Raw genomic sequence first — 17,950 nt, forward strand, 5'->3', positions numbered from 1 at the left:
TACTTTACGTTGATATAGTTAAAATCCTAACACAAGGGATTCTTAGATACTTAAAGACCACTCCTAGAAAAGGATTATTGTTCAAAAGAAATGATCATCTTTTGGTGAAGCATATACAAATGCAGATTGAGTAGGTTCCAATAAAGACCAAAGATCAACATTCGGTCATTACACTTTTGTGGGAAGAAATCTTGTGACATGGAGTAAAAAATACCCTATTATAGCTAGATCAAGTAGTTAAGCTGAATTTGGAACATTGGCACAATGGATATGTGAAGTAATGTGGATTAAGATCCTACTCAAAGAACTGCATATGGAGCCTAAAGTCCCTATGAAGGTTTATTGTGATAATAAAGCAATCATTAGCATTGCACACAATCCAACTCAACATCTAAATATGTTGAAGTGAGTAGGCATTTCATAAAGGAAAAGATTAAAAATGGAATGTTGTCTAGACTTTTTGTGACTACCAAATGACCATTAACAAATATTTTCACAAAAGGAATTCCTAATTACCATATTTGATTATATCGTTTAAAAGCTAGCAATGTAGGATATTTATGCACCAACTTAAGGGGGAGTGGTAGATACATGATAGACTTCGCAAATCTGATTATATTTCTCATTTGTTTTCTCTAATAAACTGTATTTTGTATTATAGACAAGTCTTAAATTTTAGAGTAATTCTAAGAATTATAAATTTTTAGGATCACACCTAATTTAATTTCCTATTTCATTTTCTGTACAACTTGTGTATACATTGCCTTATGATCCCTCTAATTCAATGAAAACAAATTATTTAACAAATTCATTTTTGTTTTCAGCATTTATTGGCATGTTTAAAGTAGAAAGGTTGCCTTGAAAAATGGGATTTACAAATTTTATTGTTGACATTAATAAAGCATTAATAAAGACAATTTTTTTTATTATTATTATTTAAATATCTATGGACACATTGCTTGAGAATATCGGTTACTGTGCTGTGTTTTGAAAGCTTAAATTAGCAAAAATGGTTCATGTTCATAATTCAATTACTTCAAAAAAAATATCTTTGTATAATATTACAAATTAACTTATCTCATAAGTTAATTACATCTTTTGTACAATAAGTAACTTATAAAATTAAATGGGGGATAGTACTGCAAAATCTGTGAATTCTACACGAACAAGAACTCTCTTTCCATATTAATTAGGTCTCACTGAGGAATTCAGCAAATAATAGGTAAATTTTTGTATATGATAGAGCAAGAGCTCCTACTATTGATACTCAACCAATATCCACATAAACTTTAGCATAGAGTTCAGCATCCCCAGTTAATAGCGACATGAGCAAAGGGCAACTTGGTCTTCTTAAGAAGCGCTTCAGGTCTCCACATGGTAATCCTGTCAAGAAAAGGGTGCGACTGATTAAATAATTGAACCACTGGGATTTTTTCCATGGCCAGCATGCAAGTTCATCTCATATTATTAAGAACACTTCCATTCAAAGAAGACCAGAATACATACCATTTTCTCCCATGTGTGCAGTTCTAGTTCGATGGGGGGGGCGCAGTCAATCTAAAATGTCGAAGAAAAATAGAGCTTTAGCTTCAAAATATCGGGAAAATTAACGGAAAAAGCAAAAGATCTTACAATTACAAAGTTCAAGGGAAAATCAAACATGATAACATGATTCACATCCAAATCCAATCCCCTAGCAGCCAATCCTTTTTATTTCCAAGCATGTGAAAATCATGAACACACATCAACTATTTCTTTTTTTTGGCATTTTAGCAGTTTGCTTTTATGTAATGACTATTTTTGTTTTTCTTATTTTCCTACTTTGTAAGACCTATAAATTTACCTGTTCCTTCAAGCAGTATGAAAATACAAAAAGGTTCATTCTTAGACTCATTATCCAAACACTTCCACAATAAGTTAGGAAAAAGAGGGCAAGAAAATGGTACCTGTAAGCAGTATCAGGGTGGTCCAAACCAGGCCATGTCATTTATAATCAGTTCCTTGTGTTGTTGCATTATGGCTCCACCAATGTCTCTTGCATGATACAGAACCATGGCAAGGTACCTGAAATTTTGAGAAAGGGAAACCATAATTAGCACTCCAATCAATGAAATTAATCAAAAGACTTTTTGACCAGGATATCACAGCAGCAATGCCTATTTGTTTAGACAAAATATTAAAGCAAAAGAAGCATAGTCTTGAAATTGCATCCATTAAGATCACAGAAACAGGAGAAACAAAAAGGTGCAGAATGATTAAGTTGTGGATGATTACTGACAGCAGTTTGCAACCTCTTGATGCATCAGACCTCTCACCTGCATTTCATTATAAAATAAACAAGAAACTTTACATATTGAAGATATTCAAGAGGGTAGGAAAATCTATGAAAACAGAGTAGCATACCTGGAGAAATATTGAAAATGCTTCTCAGAAAATAATGTGTAGTATTCATTGAGCATTCCCTGAAACAAGTATCAGAGGATTCAATGACCAAATTTCTTCCTACTGGGAAAACCAACCATAAAGTTGTTCTGAGTGTCTTGCTAATCCAGAGTTCGACACTATTGTGACTCCAATCATTTCATTCTGAGTATACAAATTCATGCTGGCCCATGAACAAGGGAATAGAGCAAGGTGAATACATAAAACAAGATGAATCCATGCAAAAAGTTATCAATGTTCAACGTGCAAATGAGGTACACCGGTTAAAAAACGCAAAAGTAGTATGTCCTATGGAAGTTTGTATAAGCTCATGATGGCAAATACTAGAATTCTATTAATATTGCTGAATGCATAAAATAATATAAATGAGGCATGCCTATACAGTACCCTAAAAATGACTTCCCACAAATAAAGTTAATATTTTCCTTCATTTTGTACTAGTCTAAAACTCATTCCAAGCTAAGCATAAATTTAGTATTAGATGAGAAGCACTTCTTCTAGAAACATTTCCAAGGATCCTCAATTCTATTTGTTATATTTTGAGAAAAATTGTGGGAAGCTATGGCAAACATCACCAAACAAACAACCTAAGTTCTGTTCAAGATTAAAGTTTTAGCAAAGCTCATATTGGTTGATTACTCATAGTTTTGAATTAGAGGTGCAAGTGCCTCTTGTACTTAGTGTGTATGTGTGTGTGTGTGTGTGTGTGTGAGAGAGAGAGAGAGAGAGAGAGAGATGCACACACATGAGAGCATGCAACACACTCACACACTCATAGATGTATCTGGTTCACCAAAGGAACCAGAATATACATTAATTAGAAGGTGCATGTTTTTTCCTAAAGAGAAAAGCTGAATTAATTGAAAGACACCATTTATATGCCCACTAAATAAATATAATTGCAAATAATAAACAAAACAGTGGAACTGAAAAAATAAATTAAAAAGATATCAACCTGCACAATGGCAACATTAAGATCCCCTGTTAGCTTCACTACCTCAACATATTCAAAGAACTCATCTCCTCATTCCAGTGGCCAAATTTAAGTCTCAGTTGTACCACCTCAGTTCCATAAGGGCCAAATGTACCAACATGGAGGCCTGTACTTCACCCAGAGAATCTTATTTCAAAGAAACTTTATTACTTGAATTGAAAATTAGAAACAAAAGGAAAGAGAAACAAGCACACCATCAAATGGATCTAAGTGGCCTTTGGAAGTGGTAAACCGACTAAAAGTTGCACACTTAGTCTATTCAACTTCTGCACCTGACTCGTAATAAGTTTCACCATTTCAAGTACAGCTCTAGAAATGTAAGACAAATACAAAATTGATTAATTTACATTCAAGAAAAGCATACCACATCAGTAGAAAGTAATGAAGCCTAATGACCAAGGTCTTAATTTTTTATAAAATTCTCAAAGTTTTTTGTTTCAATGTCAAACCTCTTCCAGAGTATGAACCATTCACCTGGAGAAAATTTCCTGATCATTCAAAGAATCAAAGTATTAGTGATTCCTTCCATTAGCAGCCGGACCAAGATTGATATTGAAACAGATATTCAAAACCTTGATATGTTTGTCATGGAGACCAGTTGAAAGTAGAATAGTACCTATTTTGATCATAAAACAACCAAAAGAAAGGCAAAGGGAGGCATTTTCCCCAAAAAAAAAAAACAAAAGCAAAAACAAAATTATGTCTGCTATACTCAAACCAATTCCTTCTCCAATTACCATGAAACTCCAATTAGGTAATATCTGTTACTCATGCAACTTGTTTATATTCAACTGCAAATAAAAACCGATGTATTAAAACTATTAGCACATTGTAGAAGTTTCTAATTGGTTGCAAAGTAACATATGATAGCAAATACATATTATGGACAATGCACAAAACATAAAGATTTCAAAAGATGGGGAGTATGACACACTGAAGCTTACTCTTACCCTCCTAGGTATCCACCATCTACAGCTTCTTAATATGGGTCTCTAAGACATAGTGACCCTTTGTCAATCCTCACTATAACAGCTTTTCCAATTGGCTAGATAGTGATTACATCTGCAAAGATATATTTAATTAATCTTAATCTGTTTCCCAAAGTAATTGTATAAATTTTGTATATAAGTATCTATTAATGAGTATAAGCACGGTTCTACACATGGTAATTGCTTTTTTCTTTTAAGATAAAAAGGGAAATTTGATAAAAAATAACATAATAACTTTGTGGTTGAGCTGCAAAATGGAGCATAGTTCCAAACTTTCAGACCCTAAAGAGGCCTTAACCCTCTAAGCAATTATGCTTGCACTAGACCATGTCATGCTCCTTTGCTAGCATATATATTGGATCCTTGATGCTGCTTTCAGTTTGCATTGAAATGAATGTCAAAAGAAGGGAGAAGAGTGGAAATGAAGAAGATAATCTTGAAGTATAGATCATTTAGATGCAGATGCAATGGATGTCATCTCGAGAAATTGATACCGGTAACAAGTATTGTTGTTGTCACAAGCCTTGACAGTGGTGCTTCCCTCCAACATATCTTAGAATTTGTCAAACTACTGAGTACCTTCGGGAATGGGGCGAATCATGACAAACCATGCTGCTGATTACCTTCAATAAAAATAAAGAAGAAAACGAAGTCTCATTATTAAGATTGTTTGTGCACTCTTCGACCATTTAGATTCCCATGCTTGAGAAGCTTGAGCGAAGTGAATTGACTAAACTGTTAAACTGATTCAATAGTACATGTTAGTCACTCAACTTATTGTTCTACTGCACATAATAATCAACAAATCAATATTGCAAATAGAATATAACATTTTTTTTAACAAATTGATTGAGCAGTAATAAATAATAAAGAGAATAAAATCAGAAGGAAAAAAAAATTGAGAATCATAAACCTGAACAAGGAATGTTGTAGTGGATTGTAAGGAGAGCATAAGTCAGTGATGAAATGAGCCAACTCTTTCCATATTCATCAACCGTCCATAAACTGTCAACATTTACCTGTGGAATATTGAACAACACTCTTTGCTAAGCCAAGTATTTTAACAAAAACAGACTATCCTCACTCTTAAGTGTATCTGTTCATGAATGCATGTCTCGCCTACAAGGCATAATGAGTATTACCAGAAGTAGCAGGATAACACACTTAACAGGTTGACTATAAAACAATAAGGCATGAAACCAACAAAAACAGAAACAAAGGTAATTGGAAATGCAAACCTGAAATATTTTGTTGAAACCATACCTTAATTAAAGAGAGCCTAAGTCCTTCATGAATCAACCACCCATTACTTACCAATTTAAAGAGGCCATGAGAGCTTGAGGGCAAACAAAAATAACAAATTTGGGAAATTATTGATAACTAATCTTAAAAGATAGTAGCAAGGATGTGACCATGTCAAAATGAACAATTCTGCCCAACGGTACTTCTCAAGAATTGAAACCTATAAACATACTCCATTTATCTAAATCTGAGTTGAAATTCCCTTGGAGAGATGTCTCTATTGTAATTGGCGACTCATGATACCATAGACCAACAGCTGTTAGTAGCCCATGAACCTACATAGGAATTCTCATCAATAAGTAGAAAATGTTTATTTTTTTGAATTCTAAAAATTTGATATTTAGAATAGAAGTGTATACTCTGCAGCAGTTGCTCTTCATGGGCTCCACATTCTCTAAATCAATTTGTATATATAAAACAGATCTACATATGTGTTTTGAGTGTGTGTTTGCCCACATCAATCCTCTAGAAGAGAAACAAGAATAAAGAACAAAATATTTATGTCTAGATATAATAACACAAAAAGCCTCAAGGACAAGGCACTTGAAGATAAGCCCACTCATATGCATTGATTTGAAAATTTGTGTCATGCCCTTAATGTTTGATTGTTCTACTACCAATAAGAACCAAAAGCTGAATTGCAAACAAAGTGTAACAGCTTTTTAAAAATTGCTCGCAAAGCGACAAATCGCAAAAAGAGACCAAAAGTAGGAAGAGGTTGGAATCATAAACCTGAATAACAAATACATAATAGGCAAGTCAGCTGTCTGTCTCCATGCACCAACTATCAATAGCTTGTTAACATATATTTCCAAGGCTTGGACAATATTCACCCAATCCTCAATATTATCCCTTTTAGCATTGGCTCAAAAGTTATCACATCTGCAATAAAATACTTAACCTAAGTAATTCTCTTAACAGATAGAGTGCAAACATGAAGTCAGATTATCACTTTGGCAAACATGTTAAGTTTGGAGACTATGCAACTCTCAAGTATTCTCAGGAATGAGAAGAATGATGCTCAAAATTCCTTTCAACGAAATAGAAGATGAAGAAGAAGACTCATTACCATTCTGTCTGTGTATTTAACAGCAATTAGATTCCCAAGCTCAAGAAACATGAGAGAGATTCCCGGTCACACGATTCAATAATCTATGCTCCTCACTTAAACTTTCGGTATTCTACTGTATATGAAAACAAAAAACAAACATCATCATGTCAAAAAGATATAACCGGGAAGTAATAAAGTAACAACCAAGAATTTTAGACCTGTATAATGAAGAGATTATATAAAGCATGCAAAAAATGAAAGAGAGCAGAGGTTTGGAAAGTCAAGAACTAATCCACATTTACCTCTGGAATATTGAACAATACTAATTAAATTATCCATATTATCCAAATTTTGGGAAGCAAACATGAAGTAATGTAGGATCTATTGCGCATCCAATTAAGTACTGCTAATGATAACAAGCATTAAATGAATTAATAACCTAATCATTTAAACGAACATGTACAGTCGGAACATAAATATCATTAATTTTTCCAAAGCATTCCATTGACATAATTATATGCATATTTATCCAAAAACATTAAATTAAATCATAAGAAGAATTGCATAATATGGAAGCATTTTCATGGCACTTATATGTAAAATAAACTAAGTTTGCATCAGGAATACAGAACTCTAAACATAGTATAACACTTAGAAGATTGACTGTAAATTTTTTTTTAAAAAAATTGAATCCATCAAAAAGAAGAAAAAGAGAGGGATTGCACTCTTGAAATATATTATGGGTGGCAAGCTTGAATTAAGAGCATAAAGTCCTTTATGAATCAACCATCCATTGCTATCCAATTTAATTTTAGAAACATAAGAAATCTTACGCCTATCTTCACCTTTTCCTTTTGACATCCTTTGTGAATAAATGTACATGACAAGTTTCTGTGGAGTGCTGAGGGGGGAATCCCTTCTGGCAATGATTTCATTTCAAGGCAATCAGTAAGCTGAAGCTTGTTAAGTGATTGTCATCCTTTGTGAATAAATGTATATGACAAGTTTCTGTGGAGTGCTGAGGGGGGAATCCCTTCTGGCAATGATTTCATTTCAAGGCAATCAATAAGCTGAAGCTTGTTAAGTGAATGTGAGTGACCACTAAACCATTATTCTAGGGCCTTAAGAGCTGTCAGATGTTGAATCCTTAAGATGGAGATATTAGTCTATGACAATCATCAATTCTTAGTTGCCTGAGAGAAGTGAGGTATTGCACCCTCAGATTTATCATCCTTTTTTGCATCAAACTAGAGCAATTATATTGGCAATAAAATAATTAAAATCTAAGAAATTTTCCTAACATGAAGAATGCAAACACAAAGACAATGTCACCTTGGAAAATAATTAACAATCACTAAGCATAACAAAGAAAGTACACAACAATAGCAATTGATATTTTTGAAGATATGAACTTCAGACTTCACTAATTTAAACATTTTATAAACAGGTGAAAAGCCAACAAAAGCGACAAAGTTACTTTGTCCAACAGCTATTAGTTAATATAATCATAGCAGTGGAGAGGAATGGCATAGTAAGGAAGTGCTGTGTCTATGTAGTGTTTCAGTTACATTGAAAGAACAGCAAATTATTTTAACTCCTAATTGTATGTTTCTGTTAATACATGCTGAGCACAGGTAAGGCAAGAGTGTAGAAATTTTTTTGCTTTACTTGTTATTGAATTGCACAACCTTGTTTTTGTGTTAATACATATGAGAATTAAAAACAAAGTTACAGACTGAATATAACATTTTTAATATATCTGTAGTAAAATGAAAAATGACACAGCCATCAAAGTGGGAAGAGAATTGGTATTGAGGACCTGAATTGAGAAGAAAGCTGAATTCCATCATGCATTAGCCATCTAGTGGATGTCTAGCTTTTCCCAGGCACACTATGATATCTGTAATTAAATACAATCTGGATATCCAGATTTTCAAATATAACCTATTATACACAAAATTTACATAAAATTGAGAGAAGGAAGATGCTTTCAATATGCACAAACTTTGACAAAGAAGAATGGGAGAAGTGAGATGATATCAATATACAAATGCAGTCACATGAATGTTTACTCAATACAACTTGCATAATATGGGAGTCCAAGTACTCCAAAACATTCAGATTCCAAAGCTCTAGAATGTAAAGAGAAGTGAGGTAACCAAACTGCTATTGTGACTCATTTGTGCTTGACACTATTGTTGGACTGCTACATATGAAAGTCAATACATCAGAACCAAAAATATAGGCCAATAGATTTTAACAAATTGATTACAAAATGGTAAATGCCCAAGAGATCAAAAGAAAAAAAAAAGAAGGGTTAGACTCATAAACCTAAAGAAATATTATGGATGGGACACGAAATGAAGAGAGCCTAGCTCAAGGAGTATGATGGAAGTGAGTTATCCTTTTCCACATGCAACAGACATCCATAGCTTTTCAACATAAATATCTGGAACATTATGCAAATTTTGGTTGATCTTCACCTCTATCCCTTTAGCATTGACCCAATATTTATTAAAGCTGCAATAAGATCTTTAATAAGCTAAGTGCTTTAAAGTCAAGGAAAATTTTTATCTAAAATGACAAGATTAATTTGGCATATAATTATCAATTATTGATTATAAATATGATCTTGTACAGCAGCAGCAATTGATTTCTTTAAAGATATAGATTTTCAAAATTGATTAATTTCCCATGAAATTGACCAATTAATAATTAACTTGGCTAACACTTTCCGCATGCGTGAATCATACATAACTGCTAAATCCCTGCTGCTATGTCCATTATATATATTATGATATCCATCAGGTTGATAAGAACCACATTATCAAACTAGTACAAATTCTTTGGTGTACCAAGTCACAAAATTTCTATGGTATTTACATCAAAAGTTTAAATTATATAATATTATAATAGTTTCACAAGTTTTATGTTAGGAGTAGCAAAGTACACATGTTCCACTCTATAAATTATAAACTTGTTTTCCATCTATTTTTTTCAAATATTCCCTCTCCAACTTAGACAACATTAATACTTCTATTACTATTTTCATCTAAAATTTTCATGCATGTTTGATTTTTTTTCACGATTTTTATCAAGATCTTCAAAACCTAATTTTGTGGCAAACTTGTTTTCCATCTATTTTTTTCAAATATTCCCTCTCCAACTTAGACGACATTAATACTTCTATTATTATTTTCATCTAAAACTTTCATGTATGGTTGATTTTTTTCACGATTTTTTATCAAGATCTTCAAAACCTATTTTTGTGGCAAACTTGTTTTCCATCTATTTTTTTCAAATATTCCCTCTCCAACTTAGACGACATTAATACTTTTATTACTATTTTCATCTAAAATTTTCATGTATGGTTGATTTTCTTCACGTATTTATCAAGATCTTCAAAACCTATTTTTGTGGCAAAAATGAAAAAAATAAAGAAAAGATTTTCCATAGATGTTTCCACCATTATGCTTTAGCAATAGTGCAATAAAATATATAAACAAGCTAGCATCTTTCAACCACTTGGAAAGCAAAAGTTAAAGCGACATGATCAGTTTGGGTACACAACATTAGAAATTGGTTAGAGGATGCAAAATTTTCTAACTTGTTAATCTAAGCATTTTGTCTAACATAATAGGTCTAAATATAAATAAGAAAGTTACTTTTTTCTTTATATGCTAACGCATACTAGAATTATGTTAGCAGAGCACACTGATCGTAAACTAATAAATACAAAGAAAAGGTCTGGATATCAGACCTGAAAATGGCTTTCTATATTATTTGGATCTTCACCGAATATGAATTTCCAGGACATGAGCAATCTTGGGTCGATCTTCACCTGTTTCCTTTTGAAATCTTCCAAAGGTGTAGACAATTGTAGATTTCAAGTTTTTGGAGGATGCTGAGGGAATGCATCTTATCTGGCAGTGATGTCCGTTCACCTTTTTTCCTTTTGGCATCTTCCAATAGGTGTAGACAACTGTTGATTTCAAGTATTTGGAGGATGCTGAGGGAATGCATCTCATCCGGTTGTGATGTTAGTTCAGCAAAAGAATGAATTTGTTGAGGGAATACATCTCTTCCAGTGGCAATGTCAATTAAGGGAAAGAATGGATTTGAAGTTTTGTAAGCTGGTGAGGTTGTCCGTTGAATCTGGTAATGTTGCGAAACAGAGAGATATCAGATCATGTTCGGGACGTTCAATGAAGAAGAAACAAACATTAACTGCTTACTGACTCATAACCGTTGTTGTTTGTGCACTTCAAAAGTATTTCAATTCTAAAGCTCAAGATACTAGAGAGAAGGGAGGTGATTATATTATCATATGATTTAGTAAGACATGCTCCTCATTCAAATTGTTAGTGTTCTACTACATATAAAAAAAAAAAAAAAAAAAAAAAAAAAAAAACCAAATCAGAACTCCAGACATAGTTTAACGGTTTTTAACAAATTACAGATCAACAGTTTTTAACATGCACATATATGTACATATTGGGTGGAAAGCAAGGATGTAGAAATAATTTTATTTTTTCTTTTTAGGTGCAAATGAATATGCGAATCAGGAAAACAGAATTTGTAAACAAAGTATATCACTTGTGGAAGATTGATAGTAAAATGATAAAAAAAAATGAAGCCGTCTAAAACAAAGAAAGTTGGATAGCAAACTTGTAACATATCGTAGATTAAATGCTTGAATTAAAGAGAGGTGTAATTAATGAATCAACCATCTTTCCTGTCAATATCAATTGCAGGAACTTTAGGAATCTGAAGTTAGTATTCACCTTTTCCTTTTGGCATGTTTGCAATATGTCTCAACAGTTGTAGATTATGAGTTTCTGTAGAGTGCATCCCTTCTGGCAGTGATTTCAATTCAAGGCAGTCAGCAATCTGAAGCCCCAACTGTAGAGACAGCTTCTAAGACTTCAAGGTTGATGATATGTTGAATCAGTTGTAACAAAGACATCAGGCTACCAAGCCTTTGAATTTTCAATAACTTGAGAGAAGTGAGGTGTGACAGCCACTAAGAGAGACAACACCCAATGTGGTCACTGTGTTAATACATGAGAATTAACAAAAGTAATGAAATCTCCAAAAAAGCAAGACGAGGGTTGGAATTGCAGGCCTCAAATATGTTGTAAACAGCACACCTGAATTTAAAGCAGAGCAGAAATTCTAAACACCACTAGATGCCTTAGTCATCTAGAAGATATGAATAATCGCAAGCTTCTTAAGAAAGGTGAAATCTGCAACAAAATAATAATTAAATCAACCCCACAATTTTCCCAAACTCATAGTGTGGAAGTGTTATATTACTTATATGTACAGCACAAGTTATATTCTGAACATTTCAACAAAAAGCACCACCATGAGATTCAGGTAAACAAAATTGTAAATAGAATATAACTCTTAGAACATTAACTACAAAGTAATAAAGAAAAAAAATGAAGCCATTGGAAATAGGAGGAAGGTTTGATCATGAACCTGAAATGTATTGTAGATGGCATAATTAAAGAGCCCATGAGTCCTTCATGAATTCAGGGTGGCGATCTCAATTCAAGGCAGACAGCAATTTGAAGTTCCTTAAGAGATGTAAGGCAGAGTATTCCTAAATCAAAACAGTAAATGTTTTTTAGAATTTCCAGAACATTAACATGTTGAAACTCCAATGGTAGATGCAGCAACTCAAGCTTCATTATCTAACAAATGAAGCTCTCAAAGGTGATGAAATGTTCAATCCATTGATGTAGAGATTAATCAGTCATACCTCTAAATTTTCCAAGTGGCAGCCACTGATACAGAGACACTAGTCTACCAGAAACCCTTTTTGCCTTGATTTGACAACGATTACATCTGCAATAAAATAGTTGACCTAATAAATTTTCCAAACATGAAGAATTCAAAACACAAAGTGACCATCATTTCTGCAAACCATTATAAAAATTTATTAGAACCATCAAAGTGCATTGTATTAGCAATTTATATCTTAGAAGATACAAATTTCAAACTTTACTAGTTTATATATAAGATGAGTGAAGATTGAAATTATTAAGTTCTTTGTCCAACACTTACTGGTTCACATAGTAACAATCATCATTTCTAACCAAAAAAAATCCAGCTAAATTATAGTACGTAACAGCCAACAGGATTGGCCTATCACAGAGGAAAAAAAAGGAAAAGGGAAACAAACAATATCAAGAAAAGAAAATACATTACTTGTAGGACAGAAACAATAAGGAAGTGTTTAGTCTATGTTGTATTTTGGTAAGAGTGATATTTAATAAACAATAAAAAGCACAGCTACGAACTTCTGTTTTTTTCTATGTTAATGCACACACAAAGAGTAAAGACAATGGTAGTGTTGTAGAAATTTCTGTTATTGTTTCAGTACATATGAGAATTAACAAACAGAATTACAAATAACTACAACACCTTTAACCTATGGATAGAAGAATAAAAGATGCTTCCATCAATAGTGGGAGGAAAGTAACCTGAAATATATGTCAGATAGCAGAAGTCTTTCTGCACTAGCCATCTAGTAGATATGAATCTCTGGGCCATGTGAAATCTTTAGGCCGATTCAATATTTTGGCATCCCTTTTGCAGTGATTTTAAGCTGGAAAATGGAAGAATGCAAGCAGTGATTTTAAGTTGGGTCAAGGAATAATCACAAAATTCTTAAGCAAGGTGAATATGTAACAAAATAGTAATTAAATAAATCCCGGCATTTTTCATGCTCCTATAAGTAACATGATTAGTTTGGTCTCCAATTACCAATTAATATAACTATATGTTCAACTGTACATGGCATTAGCAAATAATTTGAAGAGCAAATCTTCAAAGTTACTCATTTAAGCATTTCATCAAATAGATTTGGTGTAAATACAATATCAAAATCATTTTTGTTTTTTGTTTTTTGTTTTTTTTTGCTTTATCTGCTAATATATACAAAAATTACCCAAATAGAATTCATACAAACATAGGACGTTGAATAAAATGGAGCATAAAATAAGAGAAGGCTGGATTTCAGACCTGAATGGCTTTTTGCATAGGCAAATCTCCACCAATTATGAATTTCTGGGACATGAGCAATCTTGCCAGTCTTCACCTATTTCCTCCCAGAGACAATAGGAGATTAGGAATATCTGCAGGTTTTTGAGGCAACCCATGTCTTCTGGCAATGATTTCAGTTCAGGGCAGCCAACAATTTCAAGTTCTGCAATTGCGAGGAAGTTGCCAAACCAGAAGAGTAGCAAATGATGAGAGTTTGGAGGGTGGCAACATGTTGAAGCAGCTTCTCCGGGGAAATCATATCATGTATGTCGAGAAGCAGAGACAAACGTAAACTGATGTAATACCTCCTTGTTGAGTGTATTCAAATGCAGTTTCTCAAGACCAGGTAATAAAGGCACTTCCAAGGAAGTCAACTTAGGGCAATCTCTGATCTCTAAACTAGAAAGCTCAGGAGCTGAATGCAGTTCAAAGGATGTCAAGTTAGGGCAATCTCTGATCTCTAATTGAGAAAGATAACGAGATGGAGGTTGTGCCAAGGATGTCAGGTTATTGCAGTCCCGTATAGTTAATTGAGAAAGATCAGGAGATGAATGCAGATTCAAGGATTTCAAATCATTACATTCAGTGATATATAATTTAGAAAGACCCGATGAAGGTAGTTCCAATGATTCCAAGTTGCAGCAAGTATTGATAGATAATTCCAAAAGGCAAGGGGATGAAGGCAGTGTCAATGATTTCAGATTAAGACAATGATGCAGTGTCAATGATGCCTCTGAAAGGGAAGGAGATGAATGCAGTGTCAATGATGTCAATTTATGGCAAAAACCAACATCTAGCTTTGAAAGAAGAGGAAATGAAGGATCTTCCTCTGATGATGAGCCTTTCTTCCGCAACCCCTTCAATTTAGGCAAATTATCGAGTTTGAGCATTTGAAGAGACGGGAAGAATGGGGGTGTTGCCGATGAACAGTCTGTCACGTATTCCACCTCTTCTAGACCACTAAGCCACATAAACTTGAGAGCAGGGAGTTGAGCAAAGGGTGGCAGAATTTGGCATCGTTCACAACTAAATAAAACAATGTGAACGAGCTTTGAAAACAACCCATCGTTATAGCCATGCATCCAATTGGGAAACTTCTCACCTTTATAGCCATCTATCCAAAGCTTCTCTAGCTGATCGTGTGGCCGGAGCTCTTCCATTACCGATTCAGCAGCCTTACACCTCTCATCGTTAGCTTCAGGATCCCTCCATTCTAATCTCAAGGAACGAATGTGTTGTTTTTTTGCCAACTTTGCCTCGCTGGATTCCTCAGCATTCCACACATTTTCAAGGTTTTTAATTCGTAGCTGTCCTCTGAGGTAGTCAAGCTTTTCCAGTTCATTCAACCCGCCGATTTTACGATCCCTTGAGTACCCTCTCCTATTCCCAACGACAAATATTGGTAGGCTTTGAAGTGAAGTCAGCTCTCCTATTCCACATGGCATATGAGTCAAATTTGCACACCCATCATTCTCCAAGTGTCTGAGATGAACCAACTCTCTTGTATCTTTTGGAAGTTCTTTTAGATTCACGCAATCAATGACTTTCAGGGTTTGCAAATGCTTTAACCTTGCAATAGCACTCGGAAGTACCTTAAAATCATTGTTGGAAAGATCAAGATATCTTAAATGACTCAATTTGCCTACAAACTTTGGCACCTTCTTTATATTAAACTTATTTAGACTCAACACACGTAAACACTTAGAGCTTGTGTTTATAATTGAGTCATCTTTTGAATCATCTTCAAAACCATCCTCATTAACCATGAAAAAAGTCCTCAAGGAAATTTTCTGTGAAGCATTTATAATAGGATTTACCTCTTCAAACAATAATACATGACGAGCTTCTTTTGGAATGTTATTGTCACCACTTCTTAAAACAAGGATCTCCGGTTTTACAATTAATTGTGCAAGATCATGCATAAGGTTATGCATTTTATACATTAATGTATTAGTAAAATGATTGGTTCTTGCCGTCTTCAACAATGACCTTGACAATAATTCCTCAACATATTGATCCCCTGTATCCTCTAATTGCTCTTTATTATCATATGAAGATTGAATATAACCTTGTGCCATCCATAATTGTACCACCAACTTTTTCTCAATCTCATAGTCTTTTGGAAATAAAGCACAATATGTAAAGCATTGTTTCAAATGTGTTGGCAAATTATCATAACTTAGTTTCAGCACCCCTAGAACATTCTCATTTTCATCTCCAAGTGACAGCAAATTTTTATTGTTTCTAATAGACAACCACTGCCCCGGTTCTCTTTTAGACTGCAATATCGTTGCTAAAGACTTAATAACGAGAGGAACTCCCTTGCACATTTTTGCAATTTCTTCTCCAATTTCTACAATTTCTGGCTCCAAAATCTCCTGTTCTCCAAATGCTAATTTTGAAAATAAAGCCCAAGACTCCTTTTCTCCTAGACCTTTCAAACTAACGGGAGACTTATCTCCCATAATGGATGCAACATAAAGTTTTCGGGTGGTTACTATAATTTTACTACCTCTAGCACCAACCATCAACAATTTTTTCACTGCATACCATTTTCTAGGATTTTCGTTCCAAACATCATCAAGTACTAACAAGTACTTCTTTTGACTTATTTTTTCGTAAAGCACGTCTTTCAAACCATCCAAGGTCTCCACATCCTGAACTCCCATAGATTTTAAAATCTTTTTGACCCACAGTTTGACGTCAAGACCATCACCAGAATCATCAGAAATGCAAGCCCATATCTCAAACTCAAAATGATTGACCACTCTTTCATCATTGTATACCAATTGAGCAAGGGTGGTCTTACCCAACCCCCCGATGCCTACAATGGCAACAACCGAAAGCTTTTCTTCACCCTTGGACGACAACAACTTCCCTATTATCTCCTCTTTGTTTTCTTCTCTTCCTACCATTTCAGATTTTAACACGAATGAGTGGGTTTCTCTCCCACTGTTCTCTTCCCGTGTGTGTATGCACCGTGGAGTCAGTTTTAATTCGAGGATGTCTTTTGCAATATCATCTATCCTTTCTTTGATATCCTTGAGTCTATGACTCATGTTTAAATGAAAAGCAACTTGATTTTCAGATGAGAAGAAGTCACTGACCTGCCTTCCCAATCCTCCTCGCTGAAGATAATGGGTTGCATAGTCATCCAGCAAGTCATCTGTGTCATAAACAACGCCGTTGAGCTTCCGGACCCAATATTTGACTTCATGATTGTTCTGCTGCTGCTTCTCCTCGGCATCCGAAAGCACAGCCTTGATTACGCCGAGTTTCCCATTGAGCTTGGTTAGCTCCTTTGGAACACCACACATGGATCCAATTTCTTGAAACGCCCTGGACCCCAACTTGGTCAAAATGTGCTCCACAACACCGAATGGAATTTGGTAAGCCATTTTGGAACAACTCAAAGTTGCAGAAAGCCAAGAAAATACAGCACGTAGAAGATGAGAAGCTGAGGGAATTGTGAGAGAATAGGGAATAAAGTAAGAGATATCTTTATAGGGGTGGATGGGATGGGATGGGCCAAGTCACATGGGTACTGGCTGATATTATGGATTCGGTGGACAAGTCAACACGCTGCAATTAAAGGTGCAGAAAGTAGTCAATATAAAATTAATGTAACATTTATGCTCCTGTAGTTCATTCATTTTTTTTTCGTAACATTCAGTTCCTTTTGGATGGACATTAGGCTGATTATTCAAACGTACGAATCCGAAATTTGGAAAAATACTAAGGAAAGGGAACAAATTTAAACAACATTAACAAAAAAAAAGGACAATACTAAGATTGTGTTTCAAAAAAGTGAATAAAAATTAAAAATAATTTTAAATTCAATAAATTATTTAGTATACTCTTTAAATTTATTTCATTTATTTTAATTTTTTTATATAAAAAATAAATAATTTAAAAATACAAAAATTTTAAATTAATTTTAATTATATTCTATGTGAAAACTAAACATTAGAAAATCATTTTCTTTTCTTTTAGAAAATGATGAGAAAGGTTTGGGATAACTCATGGATTTGAAAATATTTTTTAAACTATTTTAAAATGATTGTAATTTTGTCGAATTCTCGTAAAACCACGTGCTACCTGCACCTTTTTTTTTATTAA

The 17,950-nt window shown here is 33.9% G+C and overlaps 1 protein-coding gene across 45 annotated transcripts; it reads right to left on the minus strand.

Annotated features, from left to right (window-relative positions):
* Positions 1-1,000: 1,000 nt before the first annotated feature.
* Positions 1,001-17,329, minus strand: LOC100855352 (putative disease resistance protein RGA3). Of its 45 annotated transcripts, none has more exons than XM_059735220.1 (22): positions 13,811-17,329; positions 13,270-13,394; positions 12,546-12,631; positions 12,263-12,386; positions 11,929-12,024; positions 11,563-11,801; positions 10,539-10,933; positions 8,598-8,695; positions 6,797-6,911; positions 6,460-6,609; positions 5,339-5,444; positions 4,920-5,048; positions 4,387-4,498; positions 4,174-4,227; positions 3,886-3,924; positions 3,631-3,745; positions 3,398-3,542; positions 2,404-2,462; positions 2,279-2,315; positions 1,947-2,064; positions 1,507-1,557; positions 1,001-1,383 (listed from the first exon to the last, which is right to left on the minus strand). In XM_059735220.1, the coding sequence occupies exon 1, from the start codon at positions 17,227-17,229 to the stop codon at positions 14,092-14,094; it is 3,138 nt and encodes a 1,045-aa protein (XP_059591203.1). In that variant the 5' UTR covers positions 17,230-17,329; the 3' UTR covers positions 1,001-1,383; positions 1,507-1,557; positions 1,947-2,064; positions 2,279-2,315; positions 2,404-2,462; positions 3,398-3,542; positions 3,631-3,745; positions 3,886-3,924; positions 4,174-4,227; positions 4,387-4,498; positions 4,920-5,048; positions 5,339-5,444; positions 6,460-6,609; positions 6,797-6,911; positions 8,598-8,695; positions 10,539-10,933; positions 11,563-11,801; positions 11,929-12,024; positions 12,263-12,386; positions 12,546-12,631; positions 13,270-13,394; positions 13,811-14,091. The 45 variants fall into 45 exon arrangements, with proteins under 45 accessions (XP_059591203.1, XP_059591200.1, XP_059591204.1 ...); XM_059735217.1 differs by having other exon boundaries at positions 5,339-6,002; XM_059735221.1 differs by having other exon boundaries at positions 3,911-4,227.
* Positions 17,330-17,950: the final 621 nt, after the last annotated feature.

This window comes from Vitis vinifera, chromosome 19, assembly GCF_030704535.1.
Source record: "Vitis vinifera cultivar Pinot Noir 40024 chromosome 19, ASM3070453v1".
NCBI classification, from domain to species: domain Eukaryota; kingdom Viridiplantae; phylum Streptophyta; class Magnoliopsida; order Vitales; family Vitaceae; genus Vitis; species Vitis vinifera.

Coding starts and splice junctions, on each gene's coding strand:
- LOC100855352 (XM_059735226.1), bottom strand. CDS start 17,229: ATGGCTTACCAAATTCCATTCGGTGTTGTGGAGCACATTTTGACCAAG.